The sequence below is a fragment of the Danio aesculapii genome, chromosome 17 (assembly GCF_903798145.1).
Source record: "Danio aesculapii chromosome 17, fDanAes4.1, whole genome shotgun sequence".
NCBI lineage: Eukaryota > Metazoa > Chordata > Actinopteri > Cypriniformes > Danionidae > Danio > Danio aesculapii.
The window spans coordinates 21,224,602-21,237,975 of record NC_079451.1 but is presented as its reverse complement, the minus strand read 5'-3'; the positions used below and the strand labels follow the sequence as shown (position 1 = coordinate 21,237,975).

At 37.9% G+C, this 13,374-nt stretch overlaps 1 protein-coding gene across 4 annotated transcripts in view; it reads right to left on the bottom strand.

The window, feature by feature from the left end:
* The window catches only part of bahd1 (bromo adjacent homology domain containing 1), a 75,252-nt gene that overhangs the window by 16,741 nt on the left and 45,137 nt on the right, over window positions 1-13,374 (bottom strand). For all 4 annotated transcript variants that reach the window (XM_056476943.1, XM_056476941.1, XM_056476945.1 and 1 more), the window contains exon 2: window positions 5,829-7,400. In XM_056476943.1, coding sequence (XP_056332918.1) covers window positions 5,829-7,380 — 1,552 coding nt within the window. In that variant the 5' untranslated portion in view covers window positions 7,381-7,400. The remainder of the gene's footprint in view (window positions 1-5,828; window positions 7,401-13,374) is intronic.

Sequence of the window (13,374 nt, the reverse complement as noted above, 5' to 3'; positions counted from 1 at the left end):
TCTACATTGTATAAGCGCTATACAAATAAAGGTGAATTGAATTGAATTGAATTGAATAAACAGTTTGTTAAATATAATACGTAATACCTTTCCACCTTTGTTTTGAGCTGCAGGCTTTACACTTTCATGTGTCAAGAGTATTTAGCAATTTATTTAGATTTCCATTTAGAGCGGACGTTTTTTATTATAGTAGTCTAGGCCTATTTAAGTTTCTGAATCGGCGTAAGGAATAGGGATGCACTGATAAAATTGTTTTGGAACCAATCCGATCTCGATACCAAAATTCTGAGTATAGTCACGAGTTCACACTTGCAATCATTTAAGAATAAGGCGTATTTGGCATGCTGTCCGGGGAGAGGGCTCTGAGCTCGGGGAGACACCCCAACTCGAGTTATTCCCCTTATCAAGAAACAGAGAGGAGTTGGGATTCGAGCGAAGTATCTAGCCCAGCCCCAGAACACTCCCCCTGGGAATATAATGCTTAAGAGGTGAGGTGTCAGGGTGGTGGAGGGATGCTAAAGTCGTGAGATGCTGCAGGTAAGACAGCTTTGGTATATATAGGGGTTTGGTCAAGAACTGATTGGATAATGGAATAATTGTCCATGACGTATTTGATACTGAAACTTCTGCGTGTGCTCCTCCCGAAATTTGTTTACAAAACATCACATCGATACAGATCTGATCCTGATCCAGTGCCGTTTATTTATTTATTTATTTATTTTTTAAGCGTAATACTGTTTCTATAGCTCTGGTGCTAAACTCAAATAATATATCTTCTTTGGTAAAAATAACAGACCTACAGGCCTACTATACATGACAGACCACACAACCTAACTAAAAACATGATGCTTGCTGTAAACTAGGCTACATTTGAGCATTCGTTAGGACATTGATATGATCTGTTGTGGTCCAGCTTATGTTTCCTTTTTTACATTAAGATTTTTCTTTGAAATCTGCAATAGGAAACCACTATTGACCCTAATCGTGGGTAAAATAACCAGCCTTCTAGCAAAACCTGATATTTTTCAAACTAAACTAAACTGTCTGAGGCCAGTTTTACTTAATATTCCCTCGCCAAATCTCGCCGTGAGTGAAAATTCAAAACAATGTCTGCTTAAATGCTTCAGTGGCAAACAAACTGGTCTGTTAAATACAATATTGATCTAAATAAAATGTGAAATATCCGCAGTTTCACAGAAGCCTATATTAGGCTAGATAATTTTATATTAATGACAATGTATAGCCTATTTCATTTTTATTCATTTAATCAATTACTTAGATGACAATGAGTCAGGCTTTACGAACTATTTACAGCGCTTAAAGTATTTACCTCTGAAGAATAAACTCAGACAGAAAAGGATGAGAGAACAAAAACTCATTATGAGAATAATCTTACAGAGCGGCGCGTCTGCGCAGCCGGATGTGTGAATGAAGCGCTTGATGCACCAAGACACAACGCACAGCCCACTGGTATCCGCGGACACGTTCAAAACAGCAGCACAAAAGGAAGAAATCAGTCTCTTCAACATCTGTCCAATGTATTATTAAGACTTTTTTAAATGTAAAACTTCAGGTAGGCTTTCTTAGTGTGTGAAGAGCAGGTGATAACCCTCTCTACTCTAGTGTTGCGGAGGCGATCTGCTGATCTAACAGACATGGCGCAACACGATTTAGAAACAGCAGTTAACTCCTTGTTGCAGGTCAAAATGAAGCCATTTAATGCAAAACTAAATGCATTTCTCCACTGATTATTTAAACTAACAGGAACAAATAGTTTTGGAGAAAGTTTTTCCGTGTTGTCAACTCGACATGCAGTTTAAATTGTGGATGATCGAATTTGGATCAGTACCAGCTGGCCGATACTCGATTCAGCAAAAATATGAAGTATCGACCCGATATCCGATCCAAGTATCGAGATCGGTGCATCCCTAGTAAGGAATAATTGGCTGTCTAAATTAATTTTGCATCAAAAAAGCATTTTAATATCAGTAAAGGTGTCTGCAACTTCTGCGAAGCATCAAATCACTGTTATATTAGCCATCAATACATGTGCATGACCGCATAAATTATTATTCCTAAAAAAAAAAACATTTGAAAATTGTGCATGTCTATTATTATACTAAAGCTGGGTCAGTACCTTAAAATTAGTTTGCGTTTCTGTCTAACAAGTTCATCTTAATAAATGTTCTTAAGGTGAACCACTCCATGACACTCTTTGTGCTTTTATTTCGGAGTGCAGGTTGCATATATATATATATATATATATATATATTTTTTTTTTTTTTTTAACTATTTACTATTTTGCCAAGTGTATACAACTACTAAAAAATCAAAAGTGATTGATTATAGGTTCAGAATGTCGATTTCGATTACTTTGATTAATCGCCCAGCCCTAACCAGAACTGTTGACAACAACTCTCGGATGAGTTTCGAAGAATAAAATGATCCCGGATCGTGTCAAATCATGAATAAACAAATCCAGCTAATTGAGTAATCCACATACGAAGAACGGACCCCTGGGTAGTCCCTGTTGAACTTCCATAGTATTTACCCACACTATGCATGTCAATGGAAACTGGGTTCAACATTCTTCAGAGAGGGAAAACATTTAAGAGTTTAGAACTTGAGTAAATGTTCATTTTTGTGTGAACTATCCCTTAAATAGTCATCCAAATGCAGCAGTTTTAAAGTAACACTATGTAATGCCTCTGCTATACTTGTTTGTCTCAGCACCGTAAAGTCATGCTGTACCTAAAGAGAAACCCGCAGAGAGTCAGATCGGTGTCTCATTAACGGAGATTATAGCGAGTGAAAAATGACATTGTATAACCCAGCCGTGTGGTTAAAAAGCGACGAGGGAGCATGTCTGCGGAGGTCTCTGGTTCGCAAGCGGCTGCGCGACCACAGCTGCCGCCTCACAATGAACAGACAGTTCAAGACTCCTGCCAACAAAAATAAACCAGCACCCTCCCCACCTGTGGCAATTACTCACATTCAAACCAGCAGCGAGCAGACTGCAGGGAACATGCAGCCACAATGACACGGCTGGGGAAGGGAATTTCATTTCATTTGTCTCCCATTCATGCCGTTCGCGAGTCCTTGATGCGACGTCGATGGGGTTTCTTAATGTCACTGTATTTGTTGTGCGTACCTTCAGATCAATCACTTTTGAGACCGCTTGAGCTCATTCACAAAGACGTCTACTGCTGAGACTGGGTCAAGAATGTGGACACAAATATGGTATGGAATGACGATGATGAATGGAAATCACTTCATCAGTTTCAGAGATAAACGTTTCTGAAAAATTCAGTCGTTTGTTAATTTACAGAGGTCGAAAACAACTTTATAGACAACTAAATGGTTATACTCAATTGTTTTATTGCTAAACAATTTCATGCTAAAATTCGAAATTTTGGGCTCTGTAAGATTATTTTTTAAAGAATATTTGAATTAATCAAGTTCGATTTATATATATTTTAAAAGGGCACCTATTTTACCCCTTTTTCAAGATTTAAGATAAGTCTTTTGTGTCTCCAGAATGTGTCTGTAAAGTTTTTAGCTCAAAATACAATGTAGCTGAACACAATGTAGCTGTTTTTGTTGCCTGTGCCTTTAATGCTAGTTTTTCCCGCCCACCGTTCCCACGTGCCTGTCAAGAGTGTTCCTCAATCTCCGCCTGTGCTGCGTCAGATAAACAGCACAGTGACAGACATAAAGGCTGCAGATATCACGTAACGTTTGTAGTAAAACTTTACCAATGATCATTTATTTGATGTATTTGTTGTGGGGTCAATTCAAGCCTTTCTGCAATGATGAGTCACACACACACAGCATGTACGTTTAACTTTGTACTGTTTTTGCACAGCAAATGTGACGGAATACATGTTAATATCCACTGCTGTATGGATATCCGTTATGTTAATGTACAAACTGTTAATGTACAAACTGATTTAACATCCACAAACCGGGATTGAAGCATCTTCTTTTATAATTGTACTTACATGTAGCTGTGGTGATAAAGGCTGTAAACTCGCTGTAACTGATTACAAACATGCACTGATTTAAAAATGTTTTAAACTCGTAAAACTCATTCTTGATCACATTTGATGATGATTGATGATCACAGAGCGCTGAACAGATCTTTTAATCTTGGTTGCTTTGTACACGTCCTGTCTTGTTAATATGATTATATGCATTATTGCGGAGACATGTTAATATGTGGCTGTCAATCAATTCCGTGGGCAGGGAAACCACACGTCACGTTGCAGTGGGCCTCAAAATGGGAAGCATTTGGATCCTATTTGAACATTAGGAAATTTGCAAAAAGAGACTTATTGTCTTTACATCACCCTAATACACTATACCTACACACAGTTCTGTCCAAACAGCTTACAAAAGATCATTTTCATCATGGGTGCCCTTTAAATGTTGTAAACTATGACATATTGAATTGATTAAAAATTAAAGCATTAATTTCTTAAAATGAAACTGAATTTAACAAAAAACACTGAATATCTAAAAAATATTAATTCATATTTAATTAAAAGATTAAATATTAATCTAAAAATTAATCAAATAAAACCGATGCTGAGGTGGCGCAGTGGGTAGCACGTTCGCCTCACAGCAAAAAGTTCACTGGTTCGAGCCTCGACTGGGTCACTTGGCGTTTCTGTGAAGTTTGCATGTTCTCCCCGTGTTAGTGTGGGTTTCCCCTGGGTGCTCCGGTTTACCCCACAAGTCCAAAGACATGTGGTATAGGTGAATTGGGTAGGCTAAATTGTCCATAGTGTATGTATGTGAATGAGTGTGTATGAATGTTTCCCAGTGATGGGTTGCAGCTGGAAGGGCATCCGCTACGTAAAACGTGCTGGATAAGTAGGTGGTTCATTCCACTGTGGCCACCCTGGATTAATGAAGGGACTAAGCCGAAAAAAAATGAATGAAGGAATAAAACCTACAATTGAAACCTATATTTCAATTCATTATGCAATGAATATTTTAGGGGGAACTGACAACACTAATATTTTTTTTTAAAGCGACACTTTTAGATTCTCATAAAAAAACTACAGACACATAATTTTGTGGAAAAGAAAGTGTTCAGTCTGTAGACATACATTAGTACTTAAACCGTACTAAACCATAATGGTGACATTGCCACAAACTGGTGTGGCATATACAGTATAATACAGGACTTTGCATCAGAGCATGAAGGGATCGTTTTGAAACCATAGTTGCCTGTACACAAAAAAATAAAAAGATTCAAAACAGGAAACATTCTTTTTTTTGTTTAGTAGGTATTCTGCCAAGCATATGTGCATGCTTTAAAGTTTCTATTATGCTTGTCATAAAATTGCAACAATAATGTGAAATGAGAGAAATGTCTCTTTCCTCCATAAGTCAATCATAATCACCAGTACAGAAATCAGAATTACAAAGCATCTGTTTCAAGTGTAAAGGCTCCCAGTTACTTGTATAGCTATTGACTTTATTCTGCAATACGGAACAGCGCTTGTTTTTGAGATCGGTTTAGAAATTCCGACATAGTTGCCTTTGGAATAAAAAACTAATAAATAAACAATTGCTATACAAACAAGTATGTTCATGACTATACAAAAAAAAAATGTAAGAATATTATAGAAAAATATCAGATTGCAACATCAAGCATTTTTTAATGTCTAAAAATCAATGGAAGTAAATGAGACTGGTCTCGAGTCAAAACATTTTCAATGGCTGCACCCACTTGTACATGAAGAATAAGGTCAATAGGCATGGAGTTAGTTTGACAAAACAAGAAACATTAGAATCTTTTATTCCATTGCGCATCCTACCTGTTTCCATTTTGTGCATGCAGCTGGAGCATCCTGCGTTGTACGAACAGCCCCTGCTAGAGATGGGTTGCGTGGGTCTGTAGGCATAGCTGCTGAGCCTGCAGGCTTCACCATAGCAGGTGCCCACAGAGTTACAGTACGCCGGATGAGGGATCCCCGTAGGATGGGACACCGTAGATGGCAGCAGTTTGGGTCTCTGGACCCCGCTAGAGCACATCTTCAGCGGGGGAACAGACGAGGGTGGGTGGCTTCCTTGGTTTGAGCTTACTGGAAGCGATGGAGTCCCATGATGAGCAATGTGGACGTAATACCCAGGATAACAGGGATACGGATGGGCACCGATGGGCATCGCTGAATGCGTCAGAGTGTGTGGAGAAGGTAGAAATCCCTTCAGAGAATGTTCATCCGTTTCCGGGTAGGGTTTTTGGCCGAGGAACAGGGCTAGTCTATGGCAGTACTCCACTGATCTCTCTTGGGAACAGCAGTAATATGATTTCACATCAGTCTCCGTTTTCTCTTCCTTCACAGGCTTTAGGGGAAAGCCGAGCATGGATCTGCACTGATATCCTGGGCTAATAAAGCCATGGCTTCCTGTGCTCCCATCCCATAATGCCTCATTGTGTAGAGCATGCTTCTCACAGAAGCTGCAGCACTGCTGCGACACCTTTAACGTAGACTGACAGGCCAAGTTGTGCTGCTGTTTACGTGACTTAGACAGTAGCTGCTTCCCTCGCACTCCACCAGCGCTCGGTTTGCCTTCTGTTTTACCCCTGCGCTTCCCCGCCGAGGACGTGCTGGTCAGCTTGAGCAGGGCTGCTGCATTTAAACCAGCCAGACGCTTGGGAGCGGGACTGTTTAGAGTCTGAAGATCAATAGTGTCGCTTTCTGTCTTCGCTTTTTTGGGATTCCGGTTCTGTTCCGTCTCTCCGGTACATCCTCGTTTTCTGTTGTCTTGGCCTTTTCTGGGACAATCATTATCTTTAGCAGTGTCTTTAGAGAGAGAGGGGTCTCCTTTTGTCTGTTGCTGCTTCTTTGAGGGTTTTGATGTCTGCTGGGGGTCTACTCTGTCCAAGAGCAGACTGTTAACGGCTTCTGCATTCAGAGAGGCCAGCCGTCTCTGGCGAGGTTCAAGGATGAATTCTGTGTATAAGGCAGATTTATCAGGTTTCACTTTGCTTTTTGGTTCGGCCGCTGATTTGCAAGACTTACAGGCTTTCTTGCGACACTTGCAGATTTTTGACTTCCCCTGCATTTCCTTCACCTGGGCCTTCATGCCATTCCTACACGTTTCACTCTCGTCCAAGCGCGTCAGTACAACACAGCAGTTTAGTGCACTCACTTCACCCAATCCATGCCGTCCCCTGAGGGGGTACAGCTTCCGGTCTCTCTCGGCAGACTTCCCTTTTACCTCCTTAGCTTTTCCTCTTTGGGTTGAACATTTTTTAGCCTTCTTTTCTGGCCAAGTTCTGTCCATAGTTATCCGACAGTTGACCTGGTCCACAGATTCACTCTTATATCCACACAAAGAGTTCCTCTGCCGTGCATGGGTCATCACACTCTGCCATGCAAAACCTATAAAAGAAAATCAATAGGATTTGTAATTAAGCAGCTGTAGTTGCTATGATTAAATAAGTGGTGTGTGTAGATGAGCCATTATGATTTTCTTAACCTTTACTAATTAACATTAATGCAACCGGCTAAGTGAACTAATGTTGAAAAATCAGCACCTTAATCAGGTCGCAGGTCTGGCAAGAGTTTAGAGAATTTTAATTGGGCAGGGACAAACATGGCTACTAAACCGAGTAGGTGCAATAAACACTTTTTAATGAGCATATGTTGTTCTGGCCTTTTCTAACTGCAATCTCTCAAATTGAAAATGTTTTATCTTAGCTGGCTAGTATTTTACCTAAATCATTGCCTTAGAACACACTGGCATCACAGGCTCAAGAACTGATTACATTCATCTCTAATAGACCTGGAACACCGCCATAATTACCCTGTGTCCATTATTCAAATGAATGATGATGTAATTGCTCAAACATACACAGGGAGACCACAAAACATAATATTATGACGCTGTGTATTAGTATGATTGATGTGATCGTACCATCATGTCTGAAATGTTCAGTTTCACACAAATAAAAATGAACAATCTTTCAAAGCAAGTTGTATTGCTTCTTTATTCGGTAAATTTGAAGAAACTAACATGCCCTTTTCCCTGTATAATGACTGAAATTCAATAGCTTTTGGAGGAGTAAGTAATTATGACGACCGGATTTTCATTCATGTAAAATAAACCTCTGAAAGTTGAACAAAGACACTTGATTAAAATTACACAGTGAGAGGCTAGGGTGCTGCTAAAGGTTTCCCTGACGAAGTAGTTTGATTCAAAATGATAATTTGGTTGCCATTTAGTCTCCCTCAAGCAATTCCAAACTTGTTCTTCTTTTTGGGTGAACCCAATACAAGATATTGTGTTTCTCACCACTGTCTCCACTGGCCTGCTTGGTTTGGGACTTATAGAGCTGCGCATCGATGGATTTGCTCTTTAGTGTTTGGACTTCTAGCAGTGAAATTTAAACCACACTGAACTGACCTAAATTGAACTCTGAAAACTGGACTGACACAGTTTCAATTTACCAGAACTTCTATGTTTAGCTGCTTTGACACAATCTACATTGTAAAAGTGCTATAGAAATAAACATGAATGGAATATTTTGAAGAATCAGAAACAGGTAGCCTTCAACAATGGAATTCAACAGGTATCAGATTCCATCATTCCACAAAAATATGTTATCTTGTTCTCAACAGCAACTCAAACAGATGAGGAACAAGTGGAGGGCGAGTAAAAGATAAACTATAGGAATTATGAAGAACATTGAAGAACAATTAATGCAAGTATTCCACATTAGGTGTGTAACGGATCATGGTTGATCCGTGATCTGTACAGATCACAACCCAGACTGGAAAGCATGTGACCTGCTGATTAATAACTTTTTTTTTTAACTTGTAGGTTAATCCGACAAAGATCGCCTCCCAAATCATTCGAATCGAATCGATGATGGAAAAAGTTGTGGTGGGACCTAAATGTTTTCTTGAGTTATTAATTTAAGGTGTCTTCTGTGACTGTTTGTTTAGCCTGCATTAATCCATTCAGTGTAAAGTTGCACAATTAAACATTAAAAGATTGTGATCTCAATTCAAACCCGCATAACATGAATGATAAATTATAATAATTTGCATAGGTTTATTAATCCTTCAAAAGCGCTGTATTAAAATCTGCGTTTTATCGAGAGAGAGTCAGTTTACACTTTTTCAGTTAGTTAATAACAATTAAATAACACAGAAGTACTGGGAGAACAGTTTACAGTTCAGATATAAACGCTGATGTTTATAGTAAAGATAAAAATAAAAAAAAAATCACAGTTTAATGGAACTTGATGCTAGTAAATGTTTACACAACTACATTGTGTAACCAATGGGTGGCGACAAACAAGCATCAAAATTATGTCACTGAATAGGTTTTCAAAAATGAAACGCCTATAATGAAACATGAAGTTTTATGTGTGAAGTTTTTAATCATTAATTGAAAATAAATATGATGTGTTGTACAAGATGTTCGATTTCTATATTTAGCAGTATCAGCAACAGTAGCAAATAGGGATGCTCTGATCGATCAACTGGAGATATCGGCCGATAATCACATTTTATGACTGGATCAGTACATGCCAGTCTGGGCGATCTCATGAACCTATGGCAGGCGTTTTGAATTGGATAACATACCCCGGAAATCGTGGAGATGAGAGTGAATTAGCAAGAGATTGGAATGGCCTTGCATGTATTAAAGCCTTTTTACATAGCCAAAAACACAGAACTTTTAGTTTTTATATATTTTATCTATTATTTTCTGTAAAGCTGCTTTTGACCATGACATGTCCACAATAAATGGTTATAAGAGACATGTTTAAGAGATTATATGGAACATCCTTCATTTATTCTCTTAGGTAAGGACAGAAATAGCCACTTAAGTGTCATACTTAGAGGGAAAATGTGCTTAATGCATTATAAAGCTTGAAGCATCAGAATCAATACTCAGTATCGGCCGATCACCATGACAAGGAATCGGTATCGGCTGCGAAAATCCTGATCGGAGCATCCCTAGTGGCAAAGATAATTTTTCGTATTGAATATTTTCCTTTTTTTCAGCTGACTCTTTCTTAATTTTTATTTATATTAAAATGACAGGTTCTAAGTTCTGTTTGTTAATACCAATGCTTTTTGCAGTAATATTTTTGTATAAACAAAAGGCAACTGACATTTGTCTGCTCCCTTTTTTGCTGATCCAAAAAAAACGGTCCAAACCCTAGTGTGATCCTAACCGTGAGATTTGTGATCCGTTACACCACTACCCCGCATGATGAGAAAATAATTCTGATGACATTCTAAAGATGTACGACATGCTTCCCCAAGAGCTATTGATTAACTGAAAGGCAAGTCAGGGGTCAAACACACATACAGAGTCATACGACAGTAATTGGGCTTCAAAGGAAACTTAACACTACCAGACATGAAAACACTAACTGCTCTGACCTATTGACAAGTTCCTCTTTCTTTAAAAGGAACAGAAGTCCTTCAGGCTTTCCAGCTCTGAAGTTTGACCTAGTAGCTATTATTCGCCAAAGACAACTTTTAATGTCTGATGGATTGCTCTGATTCTGTGCTCTATGTTCTGTATTATTATCTCTGTGAAAAAAAAAGGTCTGAAGAAGTATGAATGCTACAGGCTTGCTTGGATTGTGTGAATGGATTCATTTATTCATGTGCTCGGTTATTAAGTTTGACAGCTGCTGTATTTGAAACTCCATCTGTCAAATAAAAGAGGTCATCATAAGCATCAGTCAACCTCAGATGCATACTGCGCTCTCCTTTACAACGCACAGCGCAAGTTCAGCACCCGTGAAAGAAACCGTTTTATGAACGTTCCCAAAACTAAACTCCAAAATTTGGACATAAAAAGGCATCCTCCATAATTGACAACTGTAGCATTCTCTCGTTTCAGAAACGGTCCACTTCATCTCTCCTACTGCGCTCTATACCATTTAAAATCATTCAGCCATGCCAGATAAAGAAGGGAATCATTCTGTGGTTCAACTAACCGCAAAAATGACTATTCTAAAGTGTTCAGCCAAACCGATTGACCCTTATACTGAAAGTAAAATTGACCAACTTTTAAAGTTCAGTATATCGTGTCATTATGCATGGGGTTGTTGACATGAAAATAATGAATATAATAAATAGACATAATTTAAAATGCAGTAAATGGTTAAACATTTCATGTCTTCCATGGATCTTGTTATAAAAGCTGCTGTGTTATTAAATGTTTTTACATTTTTGAACCAAATCTCAAACTGTTGGTGTGACTGGATACCAACATATCAATAGATTACAGCACTTACATAGTGGCTATTTTAATAAATGGCGACCATTTGTGTTATCCATATATTTCTAAAACATGAAACTTAATTCATTTTGTCACTAAAAATGACATTCTTTGCTAATTTTATATTGCCATTTGCACAGAAAACTTTAATTAGTTGAAGGACCCCATTCAAGGTCATGTGTCTGAATCCCCCTGTGAAGCCCATGACGTGCACCTGTTCAGTTTTTGTCTCAGAATTTTCCACAGATTTAATAGAGCTGGGTGATTTGGCCTAAGATCAACATCTTGATTAATTGAACATTTTAACTCTATTCTGACTAATGAACGATTATTTTATTTATTTATTTTATTTTTTTGCCCTCAAAGTTCACTGACAAGTGTTGGACAGTAAATATGCTCACACATTACAAGTGTGAGATTTCTGAATGAAGGGTGCATTACTTGAATTTAAAACAATTGAAGGAAATACACACCATCTATTATCTATGATTATTTACTGAACATCAACGTTGAACAATGGAAATTTAAACACATTGCCTAAAATTAACAGTTAAATAAGTAATTTGCCCTTTTGGAAATAAAATACAATTATTTTTTATATTTTTTTTTCATATTAAAAGTAAAAAATAAGCAGTAGCTCTTCTAATTCAATTCAATTCAATTTACCCTTATTTGTATAGCGCTTATACAATGTAGATTGTGTCAAAGCAGCTTCACATAAAAGGTCATAGTAAATAGGAACAGTGTAGTTCAATTTGTAGTGTTTAAGTTTAGTTCGGTTTAGCTCAGTTCAGTGTGGTTTAATAATCACTACTGAGAGTCCAAATTTTGAAGAGCAGATCCAACGATGCAAAGCTCTATTGATCCTGAACCATGCAAGCCAGTGGTGACAGCGGCTAAGTAAAATAACTCTTTTATATCCTGTAAATAATAATTTAAACAGTGCATTTCTAGCATCTTCTGTAAACAAATTATTATTTACGTTAAAATATTTGAATGTAATAGATAATATGCTGTATCAAGGCATCTCGGGTGCAGCTTCCAATCATCATCAGTGAAGTGCAAAGTAAGCCTCAAGAATGGGTCCATCATCCCACATGATCAGAGATCAGATGTGGCTGCAAAGTGGCCGCAGACGTAGAAATCAGCCACAGACTTTAACAGAGAGGGGTCACGTGACATGTAGGAAAAGTAATAGAAAAAAATGTCCTGGAAAAATTTGATCAATTAGATTTTGAATGTCTATTTCGCTTACTTTTCGATTAATAGCCCAGCCCTAATATTGAACTTTTTTGGAACTACAATAAAACATAATTTTACGTCCTTTTTAGCGTGACATCACTTTTTACTGAAAACGTCATGAAGTCACAAGTCATGAAGAAAAAATAATATATTGATATTTTCATGTAAAATAAATAGCACTCCATGAAGACAAGTCGATCTCACACTATTTCACTCTATTATTATCAGTTGTTTTTCTTAATTTAAGTCTTGAAGACACATTCATTCATTCATTTTCCTTTGGCTTAGTCACTTGATTCGTCAGGGGAATGAACCGCCAACTTATCCAACATATGTTTTACACAGCGGATGCCCTTCCAGCCGCAACCCAACACTGGGAAACATCCATACACACATACACTATGGACAATTTAGCTTACTCAATTCACCTATAGCACATGTCTTTGGACTGTAGGGGAAACCGGAGCACCCAGAGGAAACCTACGTGAACACGGGGAGAACATGCAAACTCCACACAGAAATGCCAACTGGCCCAACCAGGACTCGAACCAGTGACCTTTTTCAGTGAGGCGACAGTGCTAACCACTGAGCCACCATGTCACCCCTTTTAAAGATACAGCTCAGGAAAAATTTTAAAAATAAAGAAGAAATCGGTGAAAGAATTTATCATTAGTTAGTCATATTTTCCAAAACATCAGACTTCATAAATATCAAACTACATAAACATATCTGGTGTATATTTAAAATAAAATAATATATAATGGTGTTTGCTATGTCAACAACTACCCATATTTTATTTATGATGTTTTTAGTGGCATAATTTCTACTGAGCACAGGGGGAAATGTTCACTTTTCAAAAGCCTG